This window comes from Sapajus apella, unplaced genomic scaffold (genome assembly GCF_009761245.1).
Source record: "Sapajus apella isolate SASKATOON/1434 unplaced genomic scaffold, GSC_monkey_1.0 scaffold45, whole genome shotgun sequence".
Lineage (NCBI taxonomy): Eukaryota > Metazoa > Chordata > Mammalia > Primates > Cebidae > Sapajus > Sapajus apella.
In genome coordinates, this window is record NW_022436985.1 from 9,142,798 (window position 1) to 9,169,068 (window position 26,271).

General features: G+C 36.6%; 1 protein-coding gene across 13 annotated transcripts in view; it reads left to right on the top strand.

Annotated features, from left to right (window-relative positions):
* The window catches only part of FAM13A (family with sequence similarity 13 member A), a 393,400-nt gene that overhangs the window by 334,853 nt on the left and 32,276 nt on the right, over window positions 1-26,271 (top strand). For all 13 annotated transcript variants that reach the window (XM_032239626.1, XM_032239624.1, XM_032239629.1 and 10 more), the window contains 3 exons: window positions 4,559-4,745; window positions 17,640-17,716; window positions 18,097-18,139. In XM_032239626.1, coding sequence (XP_032095517.1) covers window positions 4,559-4,745; window positions 17,640-17,716; window positions 18,097-18,139 — 307 coding nt within the window. The remainder of the gene's footprint in view (window positions 1-4,558; window positions 4,746-17,639; window positions 17,717-18,096; window positions 18,140-26,271) is intronic.

Here is a 26,271-nt window from a genome sequence, read left to right on the forward strand (position 1 = left end):
GAGATATTTACATTTCTTCTCCTATGGCATTGCATGAGATATTTACATTTAAAATTAGCTACTGGCATGTTTATAAAAAGTGTTAAGCAGTATAATTAGTTTGTATACTACCTCTAATGTGTTATACAGAAAGCACAAATTATTCATTTAACACTGTTCTTGTCTTCTGCCTCATTTTTTGCTGAGGAGTATGTAGCCACACTTTGCATTTTAAAAATATGCTCAGTGTGTCACGATATCCTGCTTTCCACCCTCTTTGTTTGGACAGAGGGCTAGCAGGTGGGAGTGGGAAGTCGTGGGGAGCAGGACAGAGAGAACAGAGAGTGATGGTGCTGATGGTGGATGCTTGGCATCGTGAATCTTGGAGTACAAACAATATCTAACCTGACGCACTATGATACAATCATGTCTTCGCAGTCCTTCAACTTCCAGCCCACACTAAATGGCTTCTCTTAGCTCTCCAGGTCTTTGGAAGAGTGAGACCCTTATCTCTCAAAGCCCCAGATCCACTAATTTTGTCTGACCCAGCTTTGACCACAGGCCAGTAGTTATTTCCTATAACCCTCTCCCCTCATCTTCATGCTGGGTGCTGTCATCCTTTCACTCACCTCCCTTGATCCAGCGTTCTCATTCCACTTGTTTCCTCCCAGGTCTACTCCTTTCCTTTTGCTCATCTACTTGCTTAAAATACTTTTCCAGCAGGCTGATTCTTTCAGCATCTCCATTTTGGTCTCAAATTTCTCTTTTACTTTCCTTTTAATGAGCCACCATAAAGATCCTCTCCAAAATCTCCAGGAGAGTCATGAACATGTCATAAATTATAAGAAGGTGAAGAATCATAAATATAGCCTACAGTCAATGGATTTGTCACAGTATATGCTTATATACAATTGATTCATTTAAGATTTGTCACAAGGCTTTACTCAAAAAATAAAATTAAGCTAGGCTGTAATATTCTATTCAAAACTATAAGCATTATGAAACGGTTAAAAAGTATTTAGAAACATAGAAATCTATATTATTATCTATTATTTTGCCTCTAGTAACTTAGAGATGCAACCAATTAAAAATTGTTCTTGTAGAAGCCAGTGATGACTATATTTCAAGATGAGTAAAAGAGTCAGTAAAGTCATACTAAAGTCATTATGACCAATTTTTGAAATAGCAGTAGCAAAGATAGACAAAGACTACAAATACTTCATTCATAGGTACAAATGATTTGTTATTTGTCTGAATTCATAAGGAAATATAATTAGACCCATATTACTGTTTGCTACAATAAAAACATAAAAGTTTAAACATAAAATCTTCATTATGTAAAAAGATTCAACTAAATTCATTTACTAAAAAAATCTGCCATCTGCCAAGCTTACAGAAATGTGAAATTTTGGTCATGGGTATATGGAAGTTTGTTGTGATAGTTTCTCTACTTCTGTATATATTTGAAAAATTTTATAATAAATATTTTTTAAAAGCAAAGCATCATTTAAGTGAAAATGGTTTTCAATGTTTGAAAAACCCGATGAATTGAAAAATTGATTCAAATGTGTCTTTATTATATAAAGACTATATTAAAATTCTACTGCAAAGTGAAAGAAAAGCAGGCTATATTCGGGGAATAATAAATAGCTCAGTATTGCCAGGATATTAACTAGGTATGCTGGGGTGAGGAGAAAATCCTGAAAAAATATGGACATAATCTAGATAATGAAAGTGAGAGGTCCAGAAATCTAAGTTCATTCAAATCGAAGTTATGTCAAATATGCAAATAATCTGACAGATTATTGCAGGAAGGAATTGAGTAAACCTGCTCCATCTAAGATTAGATTTAAAGAAATACAGTCATGTGTTTTGTACAGAGCTGTATCTAAGTAGAGTGCCTCCAGAGCCTTCAACAGTGATAATTGAGCACCCAGTACTATAAGGTGCTACAGTGATGAAGAACAGATATTGCACCCAGCCTCATGGATCTAGAGTGAAATTGAAATTAAAGTTCAACAAAATGTAGTAGAAGAGACACATGGATGCACATAAAAGCAAGGACTTTCCTTTGGGGAGTACAGGATTTGCACATGAGTACAAGAGCATGGTCAGATTTTCATGTATCTATTTTGACAGGATTTATTCTAGTCATTCATTCAGTATTCAAAAGATCATAAACTTTGCTTTCTTGTTTTTAAAAATAGTTTTTAGCTGTTGTCTTTAGTCTACTTGGGTTGCCATAATAAAACACAACAGAAATTTATCTTCTGACAATTCTAGAAACTAGAAGTTCAAGGTCAAGGTATCAGTAGTGTCAGTTTCTGGTGAGGCTTCTCACATTGGCATGCAGATGGCCACCTTGTCGCTGTGTCCACACATGCCCCTTCCTCTGTGTACACTCTCCTGATGTCTCTCCCTCTTCTTACAAGGACATTATTGGATTAGGGTCCTACCCTTATGACTCTTTTAACATTTTTTACCTCCTTAAAGGCCCTGTCTCTGAATACGGTCACATTGGGGATTAGGATTTCAAAATGTGAATTTTGAGTGTATATAAGTAGTCCATAATAGCTTTCAAACATAAAAGGTCCTCCATTTTAAAGTTATAATTGGGGCCAGGAACGGTGGCTCACCCCTGTAATCCCGGAACTTTGGGAGGCCAAGGCAGGTGGATCACTTGAGGCCAGGAGTTTGACAACAGCCTGGCCAATATGATGAAACTCGGTCTCTACTAAAAATACAAAAGTTAGCGTGAGTGGTGGTGCACGCCTGTAGTCCCAGCTACTCAGGAGGCTGAGGCAGGAGAATTGCTTGAACCTGGGAGGCGCAGGCTGCAGTGAGCCAAGACTGTGCCACTGCACTACAGGCTAGGCAACAGAGCAAGACTCTGTCTCCAAAAATAAAAATAAAAATGAAAAAAAAATTATAATTGGACATATACCCCAAAAGCTAGGTTAATGAGTACAAAAACATAATTAGAAAAAGACCTAGTATTTGGTAAGACAACAGGGTGATTAGAGTCAAAAATAAATAAATTGTACATTAAAAATGAAAGTATAATTGGATTGTAACACAAAGAATAAATGCTTGATGGAATGGATACCCAATTTACCTTGATGTAATTATAATGCATTGCATGCTTGTATCAAAATATCTCATGTACCCCGTAAGTATATACACCTCTGTACCCACAAAAATTAAAAATAAATGAAAAAGAAACAGAAAAAGTAAGGCTAGGAAAACTATGAAGAGTGGTAAGAAGATAAAATTTAAATAGTAAAATAATTTTTGAGTTTTAGAATTAGACCAAATGCATCCAGCCCCCCACAGGAGGTGCTGCTCTCAGTGCCTGGAGGGGAGAGATTGAGGAGTGTGTGCATGAGTATCTGTGCTTCCATTTAGTCCCTATCAGCTTTTCTTCCTGGCTTCAATTACTTTGTGCTTAGAATATCTCTTATAAATGTGCATAAATCTTTTATATAATTTTACTAAATGTATATATATATTTTCACATTCAAGTTGTAGGAAAAAAACTTAAATATAGCGTTAAAAATTACCAAAGATAGTATAACTTTGAAAATATTATGATAGTATTTAATTCATAATTTTGCCTCTGTTATACCCTGTCCAAAGATAAGAATTTAGATTGCAGAATAAATATTTAATGTTATCTTTCATTTTGGGATATGGTTGAGCCAATAATAAAATATGGTATCTATTTTTACCCTTTAGAATTCATTTATTTCAAGATACAGTTTTAGGTGTTTAGGTACATTAACTTAGTCATACCATGAAGGAGAGTAAAATCTCATTTATTTGTTCCTTACCAAGCCGTGGTGCTGTGCTGGTGGTTTCATTTGTGCCATGATATTGTTTCTTTTTTTTTAAAATTCAGTTTGCTAATTTACTATTGTGAAAACATATTATAGGAATGCTTAAGATATTATTACTTAAAACTGTTTCATGAACGTCAAATGAATTAAATTCTAGAATTATGACATTTAGAGACATTTATATCTACTTCTACAAGTATGTCATGAGAGATGTCTGTACTGGGAAGTAACATCCAGATTTCAGTTAAAATGCTTTGTATTCTATAGTTTTATTAATTTATATGATTCCTACTAAGATTCTTAAGAGTTTAGTGAGATTGAAAAACACATTTCTACACTAAAATTGAAGATATAATTTCTTTTCAGATTTTTCTCCATACATTGTATTAATTTATACATTTTAAATATATATATTAACATCTACTGTGAATAAGGAAATTTCTATATAAACTTGCACTGGTCTCCTGTTTGAATACAAATTACTTTTGATAAAATACAAAAGCTGTCCATTGGTAGAAACAGCCCTTGCCAATTTGCCTCTAGGAATCATTTCTCTTTCAATGTGATTTATTTGGCACCAAGCAGTTCCAGGAGTGGCACTCTGCTCAGATGTTGATCGGAGATGCAAACTGGAATTTTTGGGCACTCTTTGGATTTCCTATGTACGATATGATGTAGTTGGAGTATCATTAAATGATCATTTGAGCTTTTAAAATAAAATTAAGCTTTTTTCTTAATTCAAGGGGACTTATCAACAAAGAAAATATTCCTTCTGGGTTCAACAACCTTGATGATTGTATTTTGAATACTCAGGAAGTCGAAAAAGTACATGAAAATACTTCTGGTTGTGTTGGAGAAAGGAGCAAGCCTAAACGTCAGAAATCCAGCACTAAACTTTCTGAGCTCCAAGACAATCAATACGGTCTTGTGGTAAGTGACTGTGTCTATAAAATTTTACTTGTTAGGAAATATTACATCTCTTTGCTTTGCTTTGTAAAAAAGTAAAAAGCAATTTTAGTCTTCAGTTTTATAACATTATAGAATATGAGTTCTGAAAGAGACCTTAGAGCTACTAAGTATACATATTTGTATTTCTTTTTAATACAAAAATTAAGGCTGAGAAATATTACATTGTACAAAGGAACAAGAGACAGCATACACTCTGATTTCCATTTATTTTTTTCTCATTGTTTCAAGCATTTTTAAATTTTGTTTTTGAAACAAAATTGTCCATAAAGCATTTTTTCTTCTTGTTCCCAATTCTATTTGTTGTTATCTAAATGATTATGTTTTATAAATTAATGAATGAACTTAAAGCAAGGTGAAATACACAGCGAAAGAGGGTCAGCTATCTTCGTGTTCAGAAATCACTTCATGTTCAGAAATTTAATTTCAAATCTATACTCTTTTAAAGTATTTTCTTCCAAGTTAATCAGGAACAAAAAAAATTAATCCCCTACATAGTTGCCTCAGAGCTGAGTCCTGGATCATTAATTTAGTGCATAGTATAAGTTTTTACAAGTGGTTTAATCAATAGCTAAATACTTATTCAGTGTAGCTATTAACACTCATCATCCTTTTTTCCTTTATGTATTAGTTTCTCTGAAAAATAAGCAACGAAGTCCGTCCCTTTAGTTAAAAAAAAAAAAAAAAAAACCCAAAACCTGGAGATAAGTTTTATAACATGACATGAACTAGGATCCCTAATAAAAATAAGCAATATCCTCTCCTACTGTTAGTGTGCAGATCCTCCGATGTACTTTGTCTCTGACCAGTTTTTAGCTCCATGCTGGGTTTTTCATACATTCAACAAAATTCATGGGCCACCTATTTTCTCATTGTCAATTTCTGCATGTGCTTGGAGAAGATTTCTAATTTTTCCATAAGTAAAATATACATAAGTGCAAATCTAGGGTATTTTTCCCCCATAATGTCTTGATGCATTGTTTCTGGAAGTAAACTGATCAGCTGGAATAGACAGAAGTAATAATAATCATCCACCTCAGACTTATGTCTGGTATGGTTCTCAAAATAAAGAATTTAAAGTTTAGAATCATGACACACTATTTTTTTTAACACTGATGGTTTCATTTTTGTTGCTAAAAGTAAATATTTAAGTTAAATGATATTAAGTTCACTAGCTCTTTATTTGGCCCATGGTTTGCTTATCTGCCAGAGAGATATCTGGTGACCAACAGTCTGAGACTTGGCTTTATAGTGTGAAAAGAAGCTATGAAGCAGGCTTCTCAGTTTGAATCCCTTTTTACATTCATTTAGCCCATTATTTTTTTCCCTCAGGAATAGTGTCTTAAGTTAGTTAGATGGTAATTGTTCATAGAAGTGGAAAAGTACATTTACTCCTTAGAATATTTGTTTACTGACAAAACTATGGACATGGTCTGTGCTGAAAAACATTGGGATGGATGATATTCCATTTGGGGTTTTCTATGTGAAAGAATTTGCTCTTACCCCAATTGCCAGTTTCCGCATTCCAGGATTGTACATGTCACATGTGAGCTCAGTGGACCGTGTCCTTATTGCAATGAATAATTTAAAACTCTGCCAATACAACTTAGAAGAAAGATTTCCTCATCTGTAAACTGAGGGTGTTCTCAAAGATGTTTTCAAACTCTCATATTCCATGAATTTAAAAACCTAATCTTTGCAAGTAACCACAAAGCAAAGAGCCAGGGAACACAACAACGACTAGTATTGAGACTACATCCTGAAAGTTAAGTTGTGTATCTTCACTTCCCCTTTATTTTTAACCTTCTAATTTTACTTTCCCCAACTTTCCTCCAAAACCTTTCCCTAGCGCATTTTAAGTTCTTTACATTCTGAACAAACATTTGTTTCTATAGCTTAAAAAAATTATACATAATTATATGTCTTCTATGTGGCAGGAAATAGTTTAGATCCTGTGGATACAGTAGTGAGAAAAACAGGTAACAATTCCTGCCTTCCTGAAGCTGACATTCCAGTCAGGGAAACAGACAATAACCAAGATAAATAAATAAAGAATAAAGTATATTAGATAGTGGTAACAACTAGAAAGAAAAAATATGCAGGGAATGGGGACAGGAGCTGTGATGGGGCAAGGGATGCAGTTTTAAGTGGAATAATCAGGGGAGACCTCTCCAAGAATTTGACACTTGAGTATAAAGAACTAGAGGAAGTAAGGAAGCAAGCCTTACTGATGTAATGGCAGGTGCAAGGACTCTGAGGCAGTTGTTTCCTGGAATATTCAAGGAACCACAGAGGCACCATTATGGTTGGAAAAGAGTGAACAAAGTGAAAGAGGTAATGGAAAGGCAGGGCAGATTAAATAGGTCCTCGTAGATCATTGTAAGGACCCCTCCTTTATTCTGGGTGACATGAGAAGCCATTGGGTTCTCAGTAGAGCAGTGGTCTGACTTACTTAAATTTGGTGATGCTTTGTTTAAAATAGACAGTAAGCAGGCAGGGGCAGAAGCGGAGAGACCAGTTAGGAAGCATTACAGTCATCTGGGTTTGAGATGATGATGGCTTGAACTGAGGTGTTACAAAAGCCAGCCATATGGACTCTCGGGCTGTACACTGCACTGGTCCAGGGAACACTGTTCCCATCAACTAAAACATGAATGGTTTCCCCTGGAGTTGTACACTGCAGTGGTCATGAGGTGGGGGTAAGAAAGTGGATGAATTTGAAGACAGAATTGACAAGATCACCTGATAGAGTCAATGTGGGATATGAAAGCAAGAGAGGAGTCAAAGACGATTCCAAGATTTTTGGCCTGAGCAGCCGGGAGATTGGTGTTGCCAATTTACTCAGATGAGGAAGACAGAAGTTTTGGGAATCATATCCTAAGTTCAGTTTCTAACATGGAAGGATTGAGCTGCCCATTAGACATCTAAGAGGAGAGAGATTAGAGAGGCAGCTGGGCTTGTGGGAGAATGTCCTCCTTAGAGATACAAATGTGGGAGTCATGAGCATTATAAATGATTTAAAGCCAGTACACTGGCTGAGATAACCAAGGGAGTGAATATGGATAGAAAAAGCCTTCACAAAAGGCCTTGACACAGAGAATGGGGAGATGAGAAACCAGCAGAGGAAACAAGAAGCAGCAGCCAGAAAAGTCAAAGAAAAATGAGGCAAGTTTGGTGTCTTAGAAGCCAAGTAACCAAGGGTCTCAAAGAGGAAGGAGAATCAGATGAAGACTGAGAGTTCTACCATTGAAATTAGCAAAATGTACCTCCCTGGTGATTTTAGTAAGAATGGTATTGGTAGAATGATGGCAGCAAGAGCCATTTTCAAGAGAAGATGGTAGGAGAGTAATTGAAGACAGTGAATGATGGCCTCATGGTGATCTTGCTGGCCCAAGCACAGATAAAGAGGAGAATATGGTGTAAACCTGGAAAAGCATCTTACAGATTTGGTGTCTTTACAGTGAGAACTATCTGGCTCCTTTCTCCCTCTGTCCTTTTGCATCTTGAGGATGTCATGACCAGCTGAGACTGAGATGATAATTCAGAGCTCAGAAATCAGGGGCAGTGAGGTACCAGTCTGGGTATCAGACTGCACTGCCTTATCTTTAATTATTGCCACAATCCCAACCTTTCCCTTTCCTTAAACCTCAGGCTCACACCTGTGCCCTTTCTTCTCTCTCAGAGGAAAACCTTACCCCCTCTTTGACTTTGAAGAGCTGAGATAACCCCCTTCTGTTTCTACTTCCCTCACTTCGCTTCAAAATTCTCTAGCTCTCTGCCTGTTCCATTTGCTTACTTGCTCAAATGACAAAGTAAGTTCCCTAAATTCTAAGGCTAACCTCTAAGGTGAAAAGTATCTTTAGATTTTCTGTTTTCTACATCCATCTCCCAGCCCCCTTGACATGTGCATATAAACGTATTTACACATAGACAGTTCTCTATTAGCTCATTTCCATTGGCCTAGAAAAAAAGTCTCTTTATCCTCTCTAGGGCATGCATTTTATTCAATAATCCTACTTCTGCTACTCTGTTCTAGGTGCATAATTTTTTTTTTAAGATGGAGTCTCGCTCTGTTGCCAGGCTGGAGTGCAGTGGCGCAATCCCACCCACTGCAGCCTCTGCCTACCAGATTCAAGCAATTCTCCTGCCTCAGCCTCCTGAGTAGCTGGGATTACAGGCACATACCACTATGCAAAGCTAATTTTTGTATTTTAGTAGAGATGGGGTTTCACCATGTTGCTGAGGCTGCTCCCAAACTCCTGACCTCAAGTAATCCACCCACCTTGGCTTCCCAAAGTGCTGGGATTACAGGTATGAGCCACCATACCCAGCCACTAGGTTCATAATCTTAAATATAAAAAAAATACAATGTATTAATTTGTTCACTGCAAGTCTATTTATAATTGTGGAGAATTAGAACATTTAAATGTTCAGAAATAGACGACCAGATAAGTAACATTTGTATGTTAACTCAATAAAATATTCTGCAATGATTCAAAATTCTAGTTATGAAATTATATAATAAAATAGAAAATATTTGACAAGTTATATTTTAAGTGGTTTGCATATATTCTCAATTTTAATCCTCTGCATAATCCATAGGTAGATATTATTATTCCCATTCTAATCATGAGGAAAATTAAGCACAGGAGATTAAGCAACTAAGTCACATGTAAGTGGTGGAGCTGGGATTCCACTGTACCGCCCTACAGTATAAAAATAGGTTATGAAGCAATATCTGCAGTGCATGCACATATATGTATGAAATATTCATTCCTCATTCCTAGGAAAAAGGACTGAAAGGATATATGGCTAAAAGTGATTGTGTGATTACATTATAGTGGTGGCAGAAGTATTTCCTGTAATTGTTTCTCTTCTCTCCAGATATGTTCTGTGTGATTATATGAATTTTAGATTATGACATTTAATATATGAAAAATAAAAACAAAGTCTGTAGGTCTCTCATTTATAAACAACTTCCTTTAGTTTCATGTACACTCTGAAATCTCAGTCAAGGTTCAAGAAAGGAGAATAGGTCTTGCAATCATACCTGAATTTCAGTTCCAGCTTTCCCGCTTCATAGCTATGGCAAGTAAAGCATGTTACTTAGCCTTTTACTTCATCTGTAAAATAGCAGTTTTTTGTGAGACTGTGTTTTTTTGGGAGACTTAAATGCAACTTAAATGTGCTAAAGAATATGTAAAACTGAACACAGTAAATATGTTTCTGCTCTCTCTGCTCTGATGGCCAGTCTCTTTCCTTTATTTTATCGTTACACATTTTGAACAGTCTGTACTTGTTAGTTTCAATTCTTCTATTGTTTGTTTGTTTGTTTTGAGACGGAGTTTCGCTCTTGTTGCCCAGGCTGGAGTGCAATAGCACAGTCTCGGCTCACTGAAACCTCCGCCTCCCGGGTTCAAGTGATTCTTCTGCCTCAGCCTCCTGAATAGCTGGTGTTACAGGCATGCGCCACCACACCTGGCTAGTTTTGTATTTTTCGTAGAGATGGGGTTTCTTCATGTTGGTCAGGCTGGTGATTTCCCTGCCTCGGCCTCTCAAAGTGCGCAGATTACAGACATGATCCACCATGCCCATTCCTCTTTTCTTATTTATACATCGATTCCTGTAGTCTAGATTCCAACCGCAACTCCAACCCCAACCCCAACCCTGTTCTCTACAGAACCTTTCTTCATGTCACTACTGGCCTTTTGTGCTATGACTGGTCCCTGTGCTATGACTTCACCTAGTCCTTGGCTTCCTCAAGTCCTTGGGGTGTTTGATGCTTTGTGGCTCTTTCTCTGAACCCTTTCTCCCTTGGTCTCAATGACGTTGACCTCTCCTTGTCCTCATAGCACAATGACTGTTTTCTTCTTTGTTGTATCCTTCCCTGGCTAATCTCCCATAAATCATGTTTGTATTTAAATGTTACCTAGATTTTTGTCTCATATCTCTTTTCTATCCGAACTTTGAAAGCTTCTCCAATTTCGTGGTTTCAATTGTCGCCTCTCTACAAATGACTTACAAACTAACGTTTGATAGATTCTGTCTGCAGTTCACCCCAGTGAGTACTTTAAAGTCAACATGTTGAAACCAAACTCATCATCTTCTCCTCAGCCTCTTTTCCTCACAAGAGTCCCATCTGATCAATCACATTATCTCCTTAGTCATTTTCTAAGTCCTTTCCTTTTTCTTAACTCCATCTGTCCTTCAACATTTTAATCATTTGTCAAGTTTAGTTGATTCTGCTTTTTAAAAAACATTATATGCCTCTCCTTTCCCTTTTTGCATTGCCATTACACAACTGAGGCTCTTATTATGACTAGTCTAGAATATTGACACAGCCACCCAACATGTCTCCTAAGCCTCCACTCACTCTCCTCTCCAGAACATGCTGTTTGCCGCTACAAAACAATTGTCTACCTAATGCAGCAATTTTCAACCGTTGTTTTCAGTGTAACACAACTCAGCGAGAACTCCTGTCAAAAACTACATGAGCATGATTTTCTGGGTGGTGTCATATATAATGTAAAAAAGCCCAATAGTGTGAACCACTGACTTAAGATTATTTATTCCTTCAATCACACAACTAACTGTATGACAAACACTATTTTCAACACTAAGGACACAGTGTGATAAAAACAGACACACAGTCTGCCTTCCTGAAGTTTACATTTTTGTAAAATGAGATACATAAAAAAGAAATATCTAGTCAGATGGCAGTACATGCTGTGGAGAGAAATAAGGCAGAGTAAAGAGGATGAAAAGTGGGAAGAGGTAAAGGATCACTTTCATAGAGAGGACACTCAAGTCAGGCCTCACTAAAAATGATGCTTGTGCAGAGCTAAAGGAGGTGAGGGAAAGAGCCATCAGGATATCTGGGGAGAGAAAATCCAGGCAGAGGGAGCTGCATGCTGAACCTTTGAGGATGGGCAAGAGGTGGCCATGGTTAGAACAGAATTGAGAGGAGCATCGTGGATGAGGTCAGAGATGCAGCAGAGGTCCTGACCACCTAAGCCTTCAAAGCCATTTTTAGGACTTCAGCATTTATCTCAAGCATGATGAGGAGCCACAGAGGATTGAGAGGGGAAAGAAGCCATTTTGTAACATACCTTATGAAAAGATCAGTCTGGAAATGGCATTAAGTATAATGCATGGGGTGATGAGAAATGGATAAGGATTAAAGTAAAATAATTCACATAATCTAGTAAAGAATTTAAGTAGGCAGTTAGATATATTAATCTGGAGGACAACAGAAAGATGAAATAAAAATTTTGGAAGTCTTTGGCACACAGTTGGTATAAAAAGCTTGAGAGTGGATAAGCTGACACCAAGAGACTGAGTACAAGGGATAAAAAGAAAGGGTCCAAGGACTAAGCCCTGAGACATACCCACATGTAGGGGGTAAGCTGATGGGAAGGCAGCACCCAAAGTGTCTAAGAAGGAGCTGCTGCCAATCTCCAGTGCAGCGTGGAGGCAAGAGCCTCATTAGATTTAAGTCCAGAGAAAATCGAAAGAAAGAAATCGGAATATGGAGTGATATTTCACATATATCTAGCTAACCCACAGCTACCTTGATGGGAGCTATTTTGTTGGGAAGAGGCAGGAAGAACCTGATTAAATGGGTTCAAGAAAGCCTAAGAGGAAATGAGTTGGATACTACAAGTATGGAAAGTCTTTGGACAGACTTTGCCCTACAGGGGTGAAGAAAAATGAGATAGCAGTTGAATAGAATACAATAGGAAGAGTTTTTAGAAGGCAGTGATGTTACAGAATATTTGTGTAAGACAAGCCAATAGAGAGGGGGAGATGACGATGCAAGAGAGATCCATTGTAGGAGCAGTGTTCTTGAGTCACTGATGGGGAGGGAACCTAATGGACAACTGGAGTGGTATGATCATAAATCACTTTGATCTAAAGACTATTTCGTCAAGAATTCCAACAGCTTTTCCCTACTTTGCATAACACCAAAGGTCTATCTTTGTGTTCTAACCACAACCTACCCTTCGTCTAAGAAGTGAATATTCTTCTAACTTATATCAGTCTCTTCATGTTTATATACACATTTAGGATTCCTTTCCTTTGTGTACTATTCAGTAAGGAAAGAAGGCTATATATATTCAATAGAAGCCATACTTCAAATATCCATAAAACCATCTGGTTTTTTACTTTCAGTAAGTATAGTATTCCATAAATTACATGAAATATTCAACACTTTATTATAAATGGGCTTTCTGTTAGATGATTTTGCCCAACTGTAGGCTAATGTAAGTGTTCTAAGCATGTTTAGGCTAGGCTAAGCTATGCTGTTTAGTAGGTTAGGTGTACTAAATGTATTTTTGGCTTATGATGTCTTCTAATTACCATGAGTTTATTGGGATATAACCTCCATAGTAAGTTGAGGAGCATCTGTACCTGGTGAAGCATTGTATTGGCCAGGTCTGGAAGCCACATATATCACTTTTCACATCCCATTGGAGAGAAGTTAGTCACATGGTTGTATCTGATCACAGGAGAGGCTGGGAAATGTACTGTTGCTGGGCACATAGCTATTTTATTATGGTGGAAGAAGCGTAGTGTGGGTTTGGGTGGACAGCTAGCAAACTCTTTCATAGGCGTCTTTCATGATATCAGTAGTTCTTTTTGAATATGAATGAGCTTATACAATTTTGAGCAATAAAACATAAAATGTACAAAAGGGTACAAAAAGGAATTTCAACATGCCCTTATTCCTTTCTTAACGAGACTCTGTTCTCCTTCTCTTAGAGCTCAAGGTTAGAATAATGAGCCTGTTTTGACTAACAGCATTCCTGTAGCCTTCAGATTGAGCTGTTTGTATATCGAGAGAGGCATTTGTGCGTGTGTCCTCTATTAAGGCTCTGTCAGTATTTTACAGTTTTAGAAGATGAATTTGTTTTTGTTCTAAGTGTTTTCAAGTGCTTCAGTCAGTGGTCAGACAGGTTTTGAGCCTAGCTTTCAATGCCAACACAGAAAGGGAGAAAGAAAAAGAATTAAAAATAAATTCCACAATCTCAAATGAAATTTTATCAAGGATTTTGCTCTTTTAGACTTGAGGTTATCTTTCTAATTAAGGAGAATGGTCTTTAAAATTCAGTTCCTCTGACACCCCAAAATTATCAAAATAAACTATGTCATAGTGAATCTGTGATTTGAAAGTCACTGATAGAACTTATATGAACCAGAATTTTATGGATTATAAACTAGGATTTATCTGGTTGCAAAAAAATTACAATGCAAGAAGCAATTTTATTAAATTAAAGTCACAATCTGTTCTTTGCTGTTTTTTGAAAATTATCTATTACCTTTAAAATATCCTAAATTTAGACGAGGAATTAAAAATTAATACAATAAAACATTTTCACAAGCATTCTATTACTTCAGCCTCTAATCAATGAGAACATTAATGGACTACTCTTTTACCACACCTTGTAGAGATGTATTTGGGACATAAAACAGTGTAAAGCCTTCAAAAGACAATGACTCAATATTTTCTTGTAAGACAAGCACTGTTAGTAGCTGGAGCACATTTGAAGGTCCAACGGCATACTTCTCAAAAACATTCTGCATTTCAGCATTATTTTAACCTGTACATTACATTTTTCACTTCCCTCATCTTAGTGAAGTAGAGAGACTACTGATCTACTTCTTTATCTTAATCATTCCTCCCTAACCCCAAGACAAAGAATACAAATTAGAATCTATAAAACGTTTTGTGCCCATGGAAATACATAGTTTTGTTACTGTACTCATAGGTATCTACTACCCTTGTTAGTTTCATTCGGAAAACATTGCTTTTTCAGTTGTAATCTTCTTCAGATGTTCCATTTCCAAGAGGTATAGGTGCAACCCAGCTACCTTAGGAAAGGAACACTGTGTACTTGCATGTTGTTTTAGTGAAACCAGACAATGAATATTCAGCAGTCTCAACTGTGTACAGAAATAACATTACAATTAGAATTATTGAAAAACCTTAGAGCAGAATATTAAACGATATTAAAAATCAGCCTTTGTGAATTACATCTACAAAACCTCAAATTGTTGAAGAGTTCTTAAACCTATTGATAAAACGTGTAAAAAGTGGTAGGGAGGGAGTTGAAGAAGTTAATACTTGTTTTAACCCTGGAGATCCACTAAGCTTTCTCACATCTCACAACTGCTTTTTGCAAAGCTTTCTACTGTGTGACCTAACTAACTTTATTCTGTAGTTCCTAACACCTGTATCAATTACATTTTTGTTCCTCTGTTTAGGTAAAAAAACAGAAGAACAAAAATGTAATTGATACAGTTTTTAAGCTTATAACCGAAAAATCAATAAATTCATTTATTTATTTATTTATTTATTTGAGATGGAGTTTCACTCTTGTTACCCAGGCTGGAGTGCAATGGCGCGATCTCGGCTCACCACAACCTCCGCCTCCTGGGTTCAGGCAATTCTACTGCCTCAGCCTCCTGAGTAGCTGGGACTACAGGCACGCAACACCACGCCCAGCTAATGTTTTGTATTTTTAGTAGAGACGGGATTTCACCATGTTGACCAGGATGGTCTCGATCTCTTGACCTTGTGATCCACCCGCCTTGGCCTCCCAAAGTGCTGGGATTACAGGCTTGAGCCACCGCACCCGGCTCTAAATTTAGATAATGCTATTATGGCTTATTTTCTCTTCACTCTTTTTCTTTCTATTTCTTTTTTATGTTATTTATTTTTTTCTTTTAAGCTGTCTCCTACAGGAAGGATCTGAATATTTCTTAGCCTTGATCTGAAACTGTTTAGTTCTTTGGAAATAGTCATTTACATGTAATTATGAATGTATCATTTCATTGGCACTATTGTGAAATGATCTGAAGATAGGGGATTGTGCTTTACTTTGAAATTCATGTTTCAGAGCTTTAGGAAAACCTAATACTATTGCACTAGATCTTACACTAAAGATTTTGATAATCTATTGAAAATTACCAGTGAGAACTAAGATTCTTTGTCATAGATATATCCCCCTTTATCAGGAAAGTCACATTTGGGTAATAAGAGCAATTATTCTTGATTTAATGGGAACCATTTTATAAAGACCTCTTCTAACTCAGACTTTAGAGGTATAAATATAATTAAATGTTATAATTTTTAATTTCTCAGATCCATTCTAAAATTATCTAAGTGTGTAAGTTGATACTTAATATTCTAATGGCAGACACAAACACTGTATTTCCTGTTCTTGGAACAATGTCTTAACTGTGAACAAAAAACAGTAAAATATTTTCCGTGGAGATATTATAGCTTCAGAAGCAATAACATCAACAATTACTAATAATATTCGTTAAATGTGCCAGGCATTATTCTAGTACTTTATTTATTATTTAATCTTCCTGGCCACCCTATGTTAACTATTGCTGCTACCTTCATTTTCCAGAAGAGGAAATTAAGGCTCAAGTAGGGTCATACAGTTGCCAAATGGTGGAACTTGAATTTTAACCTAGGAGTTCTGATTTACAGCCACCATCATAACTATTATGTTATGTTATCTCCCTTCATTTCTATTCTTTGATGGAGCCCAGGGTGTCAAACTGAGAATTCCAGGCAAATTGGCCAAACCAACATAAACGGAAAATAATACAGCTATCTACCAAGTCAAAAATTAGTTTTCTACTCTAATTATGTGTTTATTTTGTGGAGATGGTTGTAAATGCCAATTTCATGGAATTATTGTGAACATTAATTAGATTTACTTAGTAAAGCGTTTTTTATTATAATGGGATGTTACTGATATGTAGATGAACATATATATAATTTACTTTGATGATACAGGATAAGTGGATTATTCTTAATATCCTTTTAATGCAGATATAAATCTGAGTTCAACAAAATTCAGGTCCAAATTTCCAAGGCAGTTATGTTTTTGAGTTTACTGAATTCAGATATACCCTTCTTTGCTTATTTGCAATCTTCCTTCAAGGAAATGGCTTACTTTTTCTGTGCCAGTCATCTGAATTATATTTAGAAAGCATTGGCTATATTCACAAAGGCAGTCAAAAAAATCGTACATATATGCCTCCTGGTAAACAGTAAGCCCACCTGGTCAGCCTAAAATACATACTATTCAAAGTAGGTTTTCTGTTTTTATTTTTTTCATCTTAGCTAATATAAAGATTAACATTAAATATTGCAGAAAGAAAGGTTCTCAAATTTTCGTTTCTGTTTATAGGTATGTTACAGCTTAGGTATTAGCAACATGTCACTCTAGATCATCTTGGCATTATACATTGAGTGTGTGTGTGTGTGTGTGTGCACGCGCGCGCACACGTGCATATATGTATATACGTATATATACATACATGTGTATACTCCACCTTCAATCTTATCAATATACACTGAATATATATAAAGGTGTATGTGTGCATATGTATATATATGTTTTTAAACATATATATATATATAGAGAGAGAGAGAGAGAAAGAGTAAGTGTTACATCATTTCTGATTAGATTCAAGGTCAGAGTCAGATTCCTTGATTCTAAGTCAGAGCCACCCTGATTCTCTAACAATCTGGGTTTTGCTATTTCGCTATGCAATGTGGGTAATACCTAAGAGAGACATTATAGGCCACCATGACCATTTCTACGATGCTATCACATATCTTTGTTAAAGGAATAATAAAGTTCAATATACAATTCTGTGCAAGCATGATATAATAAACTGTCATAATTTTACTATTTTAAACAAAGATTAAAAATATGAGGACTAGAATTAGTTTATATATATTATTTGATTTTTCTATTTTAAAGAAAAGGGGATCTGCATTGCATATGTCTTACCATTCTTATTGGGCAATCAATAATGGTTCTGTTACAGAATATGGAAAGTCTCAATTCCATAGGATCTCAGGAGAGAACTGGACCTGATGATTTTGAAAGGATGTCTGATGAAAGGTAATTTTAGAATTTTCTCCTCATATTGTTTCCAAGGGCAAGAAAATGTTATTTTCATGTAATGCAATGTGAATTGTAAGAACTAAAAAGAATGGAATTAAAGGACTATATGTTTACCAACAATATTTTATAGCAAAGAAAATGCTTACAATAGAAAATCTATCACAGTGGTATTGAAGGCAAATAACTATAGTCATGTTTATTTGTGTTTCCAGTTTTGCTTTGTTTTGATTAATCTTTTGTTTTGTTTTTGAATTTTATAAGTGTTTGGTTTAGAGCTACTCAACATACTTTTAAAATAAAATCATAATACCAATGGATGAAAAACATTGTTATGAAACAAGTATTTTATGATTTTTTGTTATTGCTGTTATTTATAGCAAAGAAAATGAAAAAGATGGTGGACACAGTCAGCATCTCGAGGTGAGTAGCTAACAAGTAAAAGTAAGACTATGATGGGGCTGTTCATATACAGCCCTTGAGTATACCTCTGAAATATTAGTCTGTCAATAAAGGATATGAGATAAATTAATAGGACTGTGATTGATTAGAAAGACAAATACCAAGACTTACAGATTCCTTGAGAAATCATAAGAACTCCATTATTTTCCTTGTGAATTACTTTGTTTTGGTTATGATGATAAATTTTAATAGCATAGGGATTTCTCTTTAGATTTTCTATACAGTAAAACAAAACAAAAACCCAACGCTACTGGTTTTATTTTCCACAATTTGATGCATTTTTTAAGTGATTGAAATAAATAGGTAGTGAGTCTTAGTCACAAGGATTAGGTCAGGAATCTTCAAATTGACATAAATTCACTTGGAGTTACTTAATCCAATTTGTTTGCTGAGTTTCCTCCCTCATTTAAAATAAACAGTGGAGAAAAAAGTCTCTCATCTCCCTTATGTCATCTGTAACTTCAAGTTTCTTTTACTTTCCTGACCTCCCACTTGTCCTCTCAGGTGTCACCATGCTAACCTAAGTGTTTGGTTTCTCTTGCTTGCAACTCCAGCTTCCATTCAGTCTGTTGAGCGTCATTTTTAATTCATGTATGTGTATTCAACCTCCAAATACTTCCAACTCCACCTTCAATCTTATCCGTTTTGCTTTTCCAGAATTAAAGTTTTTCTTAACCTCGTCTTAAATTCTGACTCTTGATATAAAGAGAACATTCCCTCTAACCCAATAATTTTTCATCTCTGTTGGGCACTGACCTAATTCACTGATGGATTTATTCAACAACATATATTAAATCCTGCTAGGTACAGGTACTGTGCTAGGAGCTGAGATTTAATTACAGCTGGTATATTCCCCATGGAGTTTTATAGCATAGCAGATTAAAAATCAGAAAGCTATGGACCCTCTTAGAAAATTGTATTCTCATAAAAAAAAATTGTGTATAAAACTGCTAGAAATTAACCCCCATTCCCCAAACACCCGAACACACACTAATGCTGTAGACGCCGCATATCTCTTGTATTCTTGTCATATATATACTTCTTCACCTGGTAACTTAGCCAAATAATAAGAGAGGAATGCTTCCTCTTTCTGACCTCACAGCTTCTGAGCCACTTTTTTCATCTATTTCCAAGTCATTTATGCTTCCTTCTTGGGACCCAGACAACAAGCTGACATTCTTTCCTTGTCTCTAGGCATCTTTTTAAAGATCGTGTTTCCCCATGAGAGTGTCGTGTTGTGTTTGTTTTTTTATGTTTTTACCCTTTCACTGCCATCTTCCTCTGCTCACAGCAAGCACCTACTCATCTGCTATCTAATATGGTTATAAAGAAAATCGCTTTGCCAGTCTCCTGGAGAAGTCTCCCCAGTTCTTTCCTTTGATGCCTGTTATGTTTTGTGAGATAAAAGGGAATAAAAGTAACCTTTGTGGATGGACTTCATAGCATTAACTCATAAATTCCAAGTGGCACACAAACTAAATGGCAAATTAAACTGAACTCAATCTGCCTTAGTCTTTCGTGGACAGCTCCCAGGGCAGGGGATGAATCATGGGGAAACAATCTCACATCCTTCTTCCATGTTCCAGGTCTGCTTCTTATGTGTGTTACCCATGTGCAACTAGCAGTCAGTGCCCAGTGCCACTGCTGGCACTGCTGAGACATTCACTAATAATAATCATTGTCATCACGATGGTTTCAGTTAGGAGATAAAATTAGGCGGTGAACTAAAATCTAGACTGAGCTCTCTATGTCACCTTTCTATCACAGCTGCACCAAAGGAGAAAAATGAGACATCACTCCACAAGATTGGGGTGATTTCTACCTGTGAAAGCATGTGCTTTTCACTAAAGGAAACTTATCTTGTTATTATCCATGTAAGACAGTGAAAAGAGCTGTTTTCCATTTTGTAGAAGTTTGTTACTTACTACTTTTTAATATATGTAGTACTTCCTAAAACTTATACCACTCAATAGTTAATCTGGTTTTTTAGTAAAAACATCAATAATCTTTAATTTTCAGTCATGAAAAATAAGTCTATACTTTGGTTACTCATCTTAGAGTTCTGTTTAGTATTTATTTTGTTTCAGGTTTCATTGCATAAGATTGAGATGTCAGATTTTACATGCCCACTATTGAATATATATTGTAATATTTCTAATTTTGTTTTCCATTAAGACAAATTTCATGCTTATTAATATTTTCATTTAAAATTATCCTCGTAAACTCTCAGATTCATATAAGATAACATAGCATATGACAGCCCTTGGGGAAAGGTGATTTTTATCCTTTTTTTTTTTTTTTGGAAAATTTTTCCATTAGAATGAGGAACATTTGTTTTCAGCCTCAGAAATGCTCTAGAGAGACAGGCAGAGGCTTCTCTTAGACCTGCCGCTCAAAGACAAATGAACTTACAACTGTGACTCCATTTTTAAATAATCAATTTGCAGACTTAAATGTGTTTGTCTGAAGGTATGTGTTGAAAGTGAACATGGGCTTATTCCTTTGTTTCATGTCTTCTTAATTTCTTTTAATTATGCAACTAGTCTTATCCAAAAAGGTTCTCCTGAGATCTCAGATGAGCATTAGTCAATCAGAGTTACCCATTTCTGTTTCATACGAGTTCCTTGTGTGGTTTGGATTAAAGTTTGTTTAGTGACCCACTAGCAGTGAGAAAAAAAGTTAAGAGTCACTTCGAAATGTCCAAAATTAAAGTACAGTTTCTTCAAGTAGGTTCAGAAAGGCTGACATTTTAATAAAATATCTATCTGGGTGATATGAAATGAGATAACATAAGGAAGAGCCAGGCACACTGGGCATGCAGAATCTAGAGTCTTTGTTCTTTTGTGTATTTTTCAACCCTTTTAACAAACTACAAGTATCCAGAAGAGAGGTCATCCTTAAAATTAGCAATTTCTAGATTCTAAAAGATATCCCTGAAATTACAGATTTTCAGAGTTCTGTTTCCAAGGGAGTTCATGCTTTAATTTAATCCCTTCTGATCAGTTATTTTCTATGATGAAAATATTTTATGCTTCTCTATAAAATCCGGAATATTAAAACTAAAACCTTACAATGAATCTCTGTTGAGAAGTCAAAACAAGTAAGAATTATTAACTACATGTGAAGGAATTACATTATCTGGGAGAGATCATTTTATGTCAGAATTCTAAGGTCAGTGAAGTGTTAAGTTCTTTCAAAATATTTTTACATTCTTTATGCTTTCTAAGCCTACTGCTTAAGAGAGCTTAGAAGCATACCTTTGATAACAAACAAGACATTCATAATTAAAAAAAAGACTAGTTCCATATTTCTTATCCTGCCAAAAACAAGGAAATGAAAAAGAGAAGAGAGAAAGAAGAAGAGAAGACAAGGCTTTTCAATCAAGACTGATAATTAATATTAGTATCACAAGATCTCAAGTACAGGCTTTTATTTGACCTGAAAAAGCGAATTTCTGAAAAGTATTTATGAAATGGAGGACTATTATTTTGACTTCATTGTTTTCATGGAAGCTTTAGGACTTTATTTTAATATTATAACCAGAAAAGTTAAAAAGCTCTATTTACTTCAAATTGTCTTCCAAATCCATCCAATAGTCAAAGGCTAATGAAGCTTTGCAGTTCACATGGATTTTGAAAATTTATATCCACTTTTCTTTATTGTCAGGCCAAACAAAAAATGTTTATGGTTCTGTGTAGTTCTTCTGTTAATACTGTAGTTTCTTCCTCTGCAAACTGCATTAGTGTACTCTCTGATATTGTCATTCCTGGCTCTGATAAACTATTAGGTCACTTAACTATATCCTGTGCAGGGCAAAAGAAGGAATAAAACAAAAATTCACCAACTATTTGAAACCAGAGAAAAAGCAGAGTCAAATAAAGTCTTGGGATAGAAAAAGGTACGTCCAGCTAGACAGGGACAAGTCTTGGCAAAGATTAGACTGATAGCTTCGTAATTAATGGCTCCTTGACCTGAATGTGAAATGTTACCCGAGGCCCCAGGAGAGGTGAGCTCTCTTCATATTTACCCCTTAGCATCCTGTATTTCTCTTATAACATACAGGATACTTGGCACTTTTATGTTCAGTGTCTCTCTTCTGCACTAAATCCTTTATCTTGCTTGCTACTAAATTCCAGCACCAGGGACACAGTATGTGTTCAGTAAACACTTGCCAAATGTATGAAAAAGTGAATGGGAAAGGGAGGAAGGGTGTAATGGAAACAGCATTGTTTACAGTTTCTGTAGGCTGTTTTACACACGTTTTTTCATTTTAACTCTCACAGACCTTACAAAGTCTTGTTCCTGTATTAGAGAGAGAAAAAAAAAGCAAAAGTTTAAAGAAGTTTACTCACTGAAAGTCTTGCAGCTAGAAAAGCTGCTATCTAAACGTGAGTCTCTGCCTCCAAAACCCATCCTAATATGCCATACTATATTGTCTCACCTACGAGCCTAACAATTTGTTTCAGTACACATGGTGTGTTTTCATATAATGCAGCCTTTTTGACAATGTTTAGTGTATGACATCACAGTACGAGGATCTTGGAGCTGAAAATTGTGAAAATAATTTACTTACTTTCTGATTTAACAGAAGATATTAGACATGTAAATAACAAAAGTTGAAACCAAAAATATTTTGATATTTCAGAATGCCTTTGACGTTTTAACCTTAATGACCTAGTGGGAGATATAGACAAATGATAATCTTTGCAATACTATCTAAAGAGCCCTATTAGAGAGGGTGGAGCAACTGGGCAAGATGCTGTACCCAGACTAGGCTACCATTTGAAGGCAGAGCAGTTTTTATGCTAGTGTTTATGGAGCCTGAAGAACTTCACCATGGGCCATAGGACATAGGACAGCATCCCCAGCACCCACATGTACAGAAAACCATCAGCAGTCTGCAACCCCAGACAAGGCAACTCTGTCAGGTTCATAGACCAGCAGGGCCAAAAGTTGGGACTCGGGCATGTAAGACAGCAGCCTCAGGGATTGATGGGAGCACAGCAGGATAGGGCCAACCTGCATGTGCATTTCCACATGCGGTTAGCGCGTGCTGGGCTTAGTGTGTCCGGGGCTGTGGCAGTTGGTGTAGGTTTATGTAGGAGGGCTCTCTCCACTGCTGTGCCACAAATCAGCCAGGAAGTGTAGCTCATGTAAGTTGACATAGGTCTATGGTGTGAATGACCTAATGCCTCATTATATGTGACACATCTTCACCTTCTGTTTATGGTGGCTCTGGCTGTCCTCTGCAAGATTCCAAAAACAGTGACCTCTGTACTATTCCTGAAACACAGAAAAACTGACCATGCCTCAGGGCCTTTGCACTTGTCTTCTTTCTTCCTGGAATGTTCTTTCCACAAATGGCCCACTTTCTCACTTCCTGTCACTTTATCCCAGAGACTGTCCCTGACCACTAAATATAAAATAGAGGCCTCAACCACTACCACCAACATCCCTCTTGCCTTGCTTTATTTTTCTCCAGAGCCTTAACAGTTTTTGGTTGATTAACTGTCTTCTCTGTAAGACTCATTAGGACAGGGATTTTCTTTTGTCCACCATAGTTTCCCCAGTGTGTGAAAAAACTAGCAAATAGCAGGTTCTGAAAAATCATTTCTTTTGAATGAATAAGTTTTGTATTTGTATCTCTAGCACCTGACATAATAGGCAGCACTATTATGAAATAATATTTATTGAGTGTATAATATTTAGCCCAGCATATGAGGCCTTTCACAGTCCAGCGTCTACTTAGCTGACACCCTTGTCATCTGCCATTCCCCCTTCCTGTCCTAAGGGCTGGTCACCCTGAAACTCTTGCTGTGACCAAGCGTGCCATGCTCTCACACCTACATGTGCACTTGTTATTCCTCCTTCCTTCTGTGTGATGAGCTGTCCTCCCTCATCCCTCCAGCCCACACCTATCTGCCACCAAATCAAAATTTCTGTTGCTGATTCATGACGGATACACCAGTGGCTCTTTTCACTCGTACTTTTTCATAATACATTCAACGCCGTCTTCCATCCTTTGTTGTAGTATGCTTCCCCTCAAATTGCAATTGTCTTTGCCTTGTCTCCAGTTCCCCTCTCTAGCAATTTTGAGGTGTGCCAGTGTTTCACTCATTTGTTGTCACATGGTGTCAAATAGTAGCAGAGAAAGAATGATGGCTTCCATTTGTGTGTCTCCTACCCCAGACACCATGCTGGGGGTCTTTCATACCTTCTGACAGATCTTCCAAAGAACTTTGCAAAATTGGTATTACTAATGCCATTTTAAAGGTTAGGTAATAGAGGCTTAGAGAAGGGAAGCAACTCAGCTAGGGCACCAGGCTAGTAAATGTCAGAGCCACCCTTCAAACCCAGGTCTGCCTGTAAGCCAAACTCTTGTCCTCTCTATGGCATTATGGTTTAAATGACTTGATGTGTATTCCTTATGAAGGAAATATGATACTTTAAAATCATATTTCTGGTATTTTTTTGATGCCTGTAAATGTAATAAGCATTATAAATCTTTGTTGAGAAAATGTTGAGTTGTGTATGCATATATGCATATTCTCACTCTTTTGCTTCCTCCTGCCTGAACCCCCATCCCCCTCAACCCAGGCACACACACGATTGGTAACTGAGTGGCTTTGTAACGTAAAAAGCTGAGAACTGCATTTGGGCATTTGTCCCTGGTCCGCTTAGGCTTTGGCTCAAGGGAAAAATACTTTTTGTGACATAAATGCCTAATCTGTTTTTTTTCCCCAGTAAACAGACAGCATTTTAAAAGTATCTTAAAGCTCCAGATTTACTTGGCATTTCTATAAGACTTTAGTAGCTCATCATGACCTGATTGATGATATTTCATTTTATCTCAAATGTGAAGAAAATATCAGTCTCCATGCATCATTTAATGGAAATATAATCATAAAAAGCCCTGGCTGTTCCCAAATGATTTCAAAGTAGGTTGGATAGCTATTAAAAGTGGCTGGAAGTCTTAAGTTGTGCTTTATTTTAAGCATCGGAACGTTTCTCTTACATTAATGAAATCACTTATGATTTCCAGATGTTTTTAGTGTTTTCATTTAATGATAGTATATTTGCCCAAATACATTTCTAGTTAATCCTAAAGAAAATCTTTTGTACAGATCTGTGCTACTTAAGGAATACATTTGTAAGCCAACTGTTTCATAAACACTTTTGTTTATAATTGTATGAGACAGGGGAGAGTGACAATGGTTCAGTTTACAGATGGCCCAGAGAGCAAGGTAAAAAAAAAAAATGAATTCCAGCGCAATTTGTTTAAACATAAAATTATTAACTTGAATATCAGCCTTTTGGGGAGGATTTCTGCATCCCTCAGAGGTCCTAGCCTAGTGTGGGTGCCACCAATAAGCAAAACCAAGTGTAGCCAAGTATTTAATATTCAGAGTAGATGAATAGTAGGAAAACAAGTGACAGTTGCCTATTTGTAAGGCATGAATTATGCATCACTGACTTGCCAGCTCTTGACTTTTTACTTTAAAAAAAAATTGCTCCCTGTATAATTTTGGCTCATTTCCAGAGTCCGTATTCTTTACTGCTAGCTGAGATGAGACGCCAAACCCCTGTGCTGTTTGAATTTGCGCAACAATGCTTTAATACCCAGAGCTCCTCCATAAATAGTCTGTTCTCCCAATACTCAGTGAGAAAACAACCACAGGAAATCTGGGAATGTGCAGCTAGCCCCGTTTAATTGATCTAAGCAGCCAGGGCCAGCAGGGGAGCTTTCGCGTACACAGCCTCTGTTCCTGGCTTGCAGGACTGTTTACCTAAGGGGCAAAGAAGTCCACCTGCGAAAGACACCATGTTGCTGCTACAGCCTTAGCAACAGCAGTCGCCCAGTTTTCCTTGTTGTTGTTGACAGTCTGGAGATCCATACTCCTTTAAGAAAACACTAAACTCCTTTCCCTCATTCCTGGCCCCAATCAGTAATCACCGAGACTGTCAGCTGCCTGCAGTCATCGGGAAAAGCAGCCTGAGGAAAGTTAAAGGAGCACAGATGGACAGTTGCTTTTTGCATGCAAGTGGCCAGCTAGGATCCGGGGGGCATCAAGCCATGATTTGTATTTCTGTGC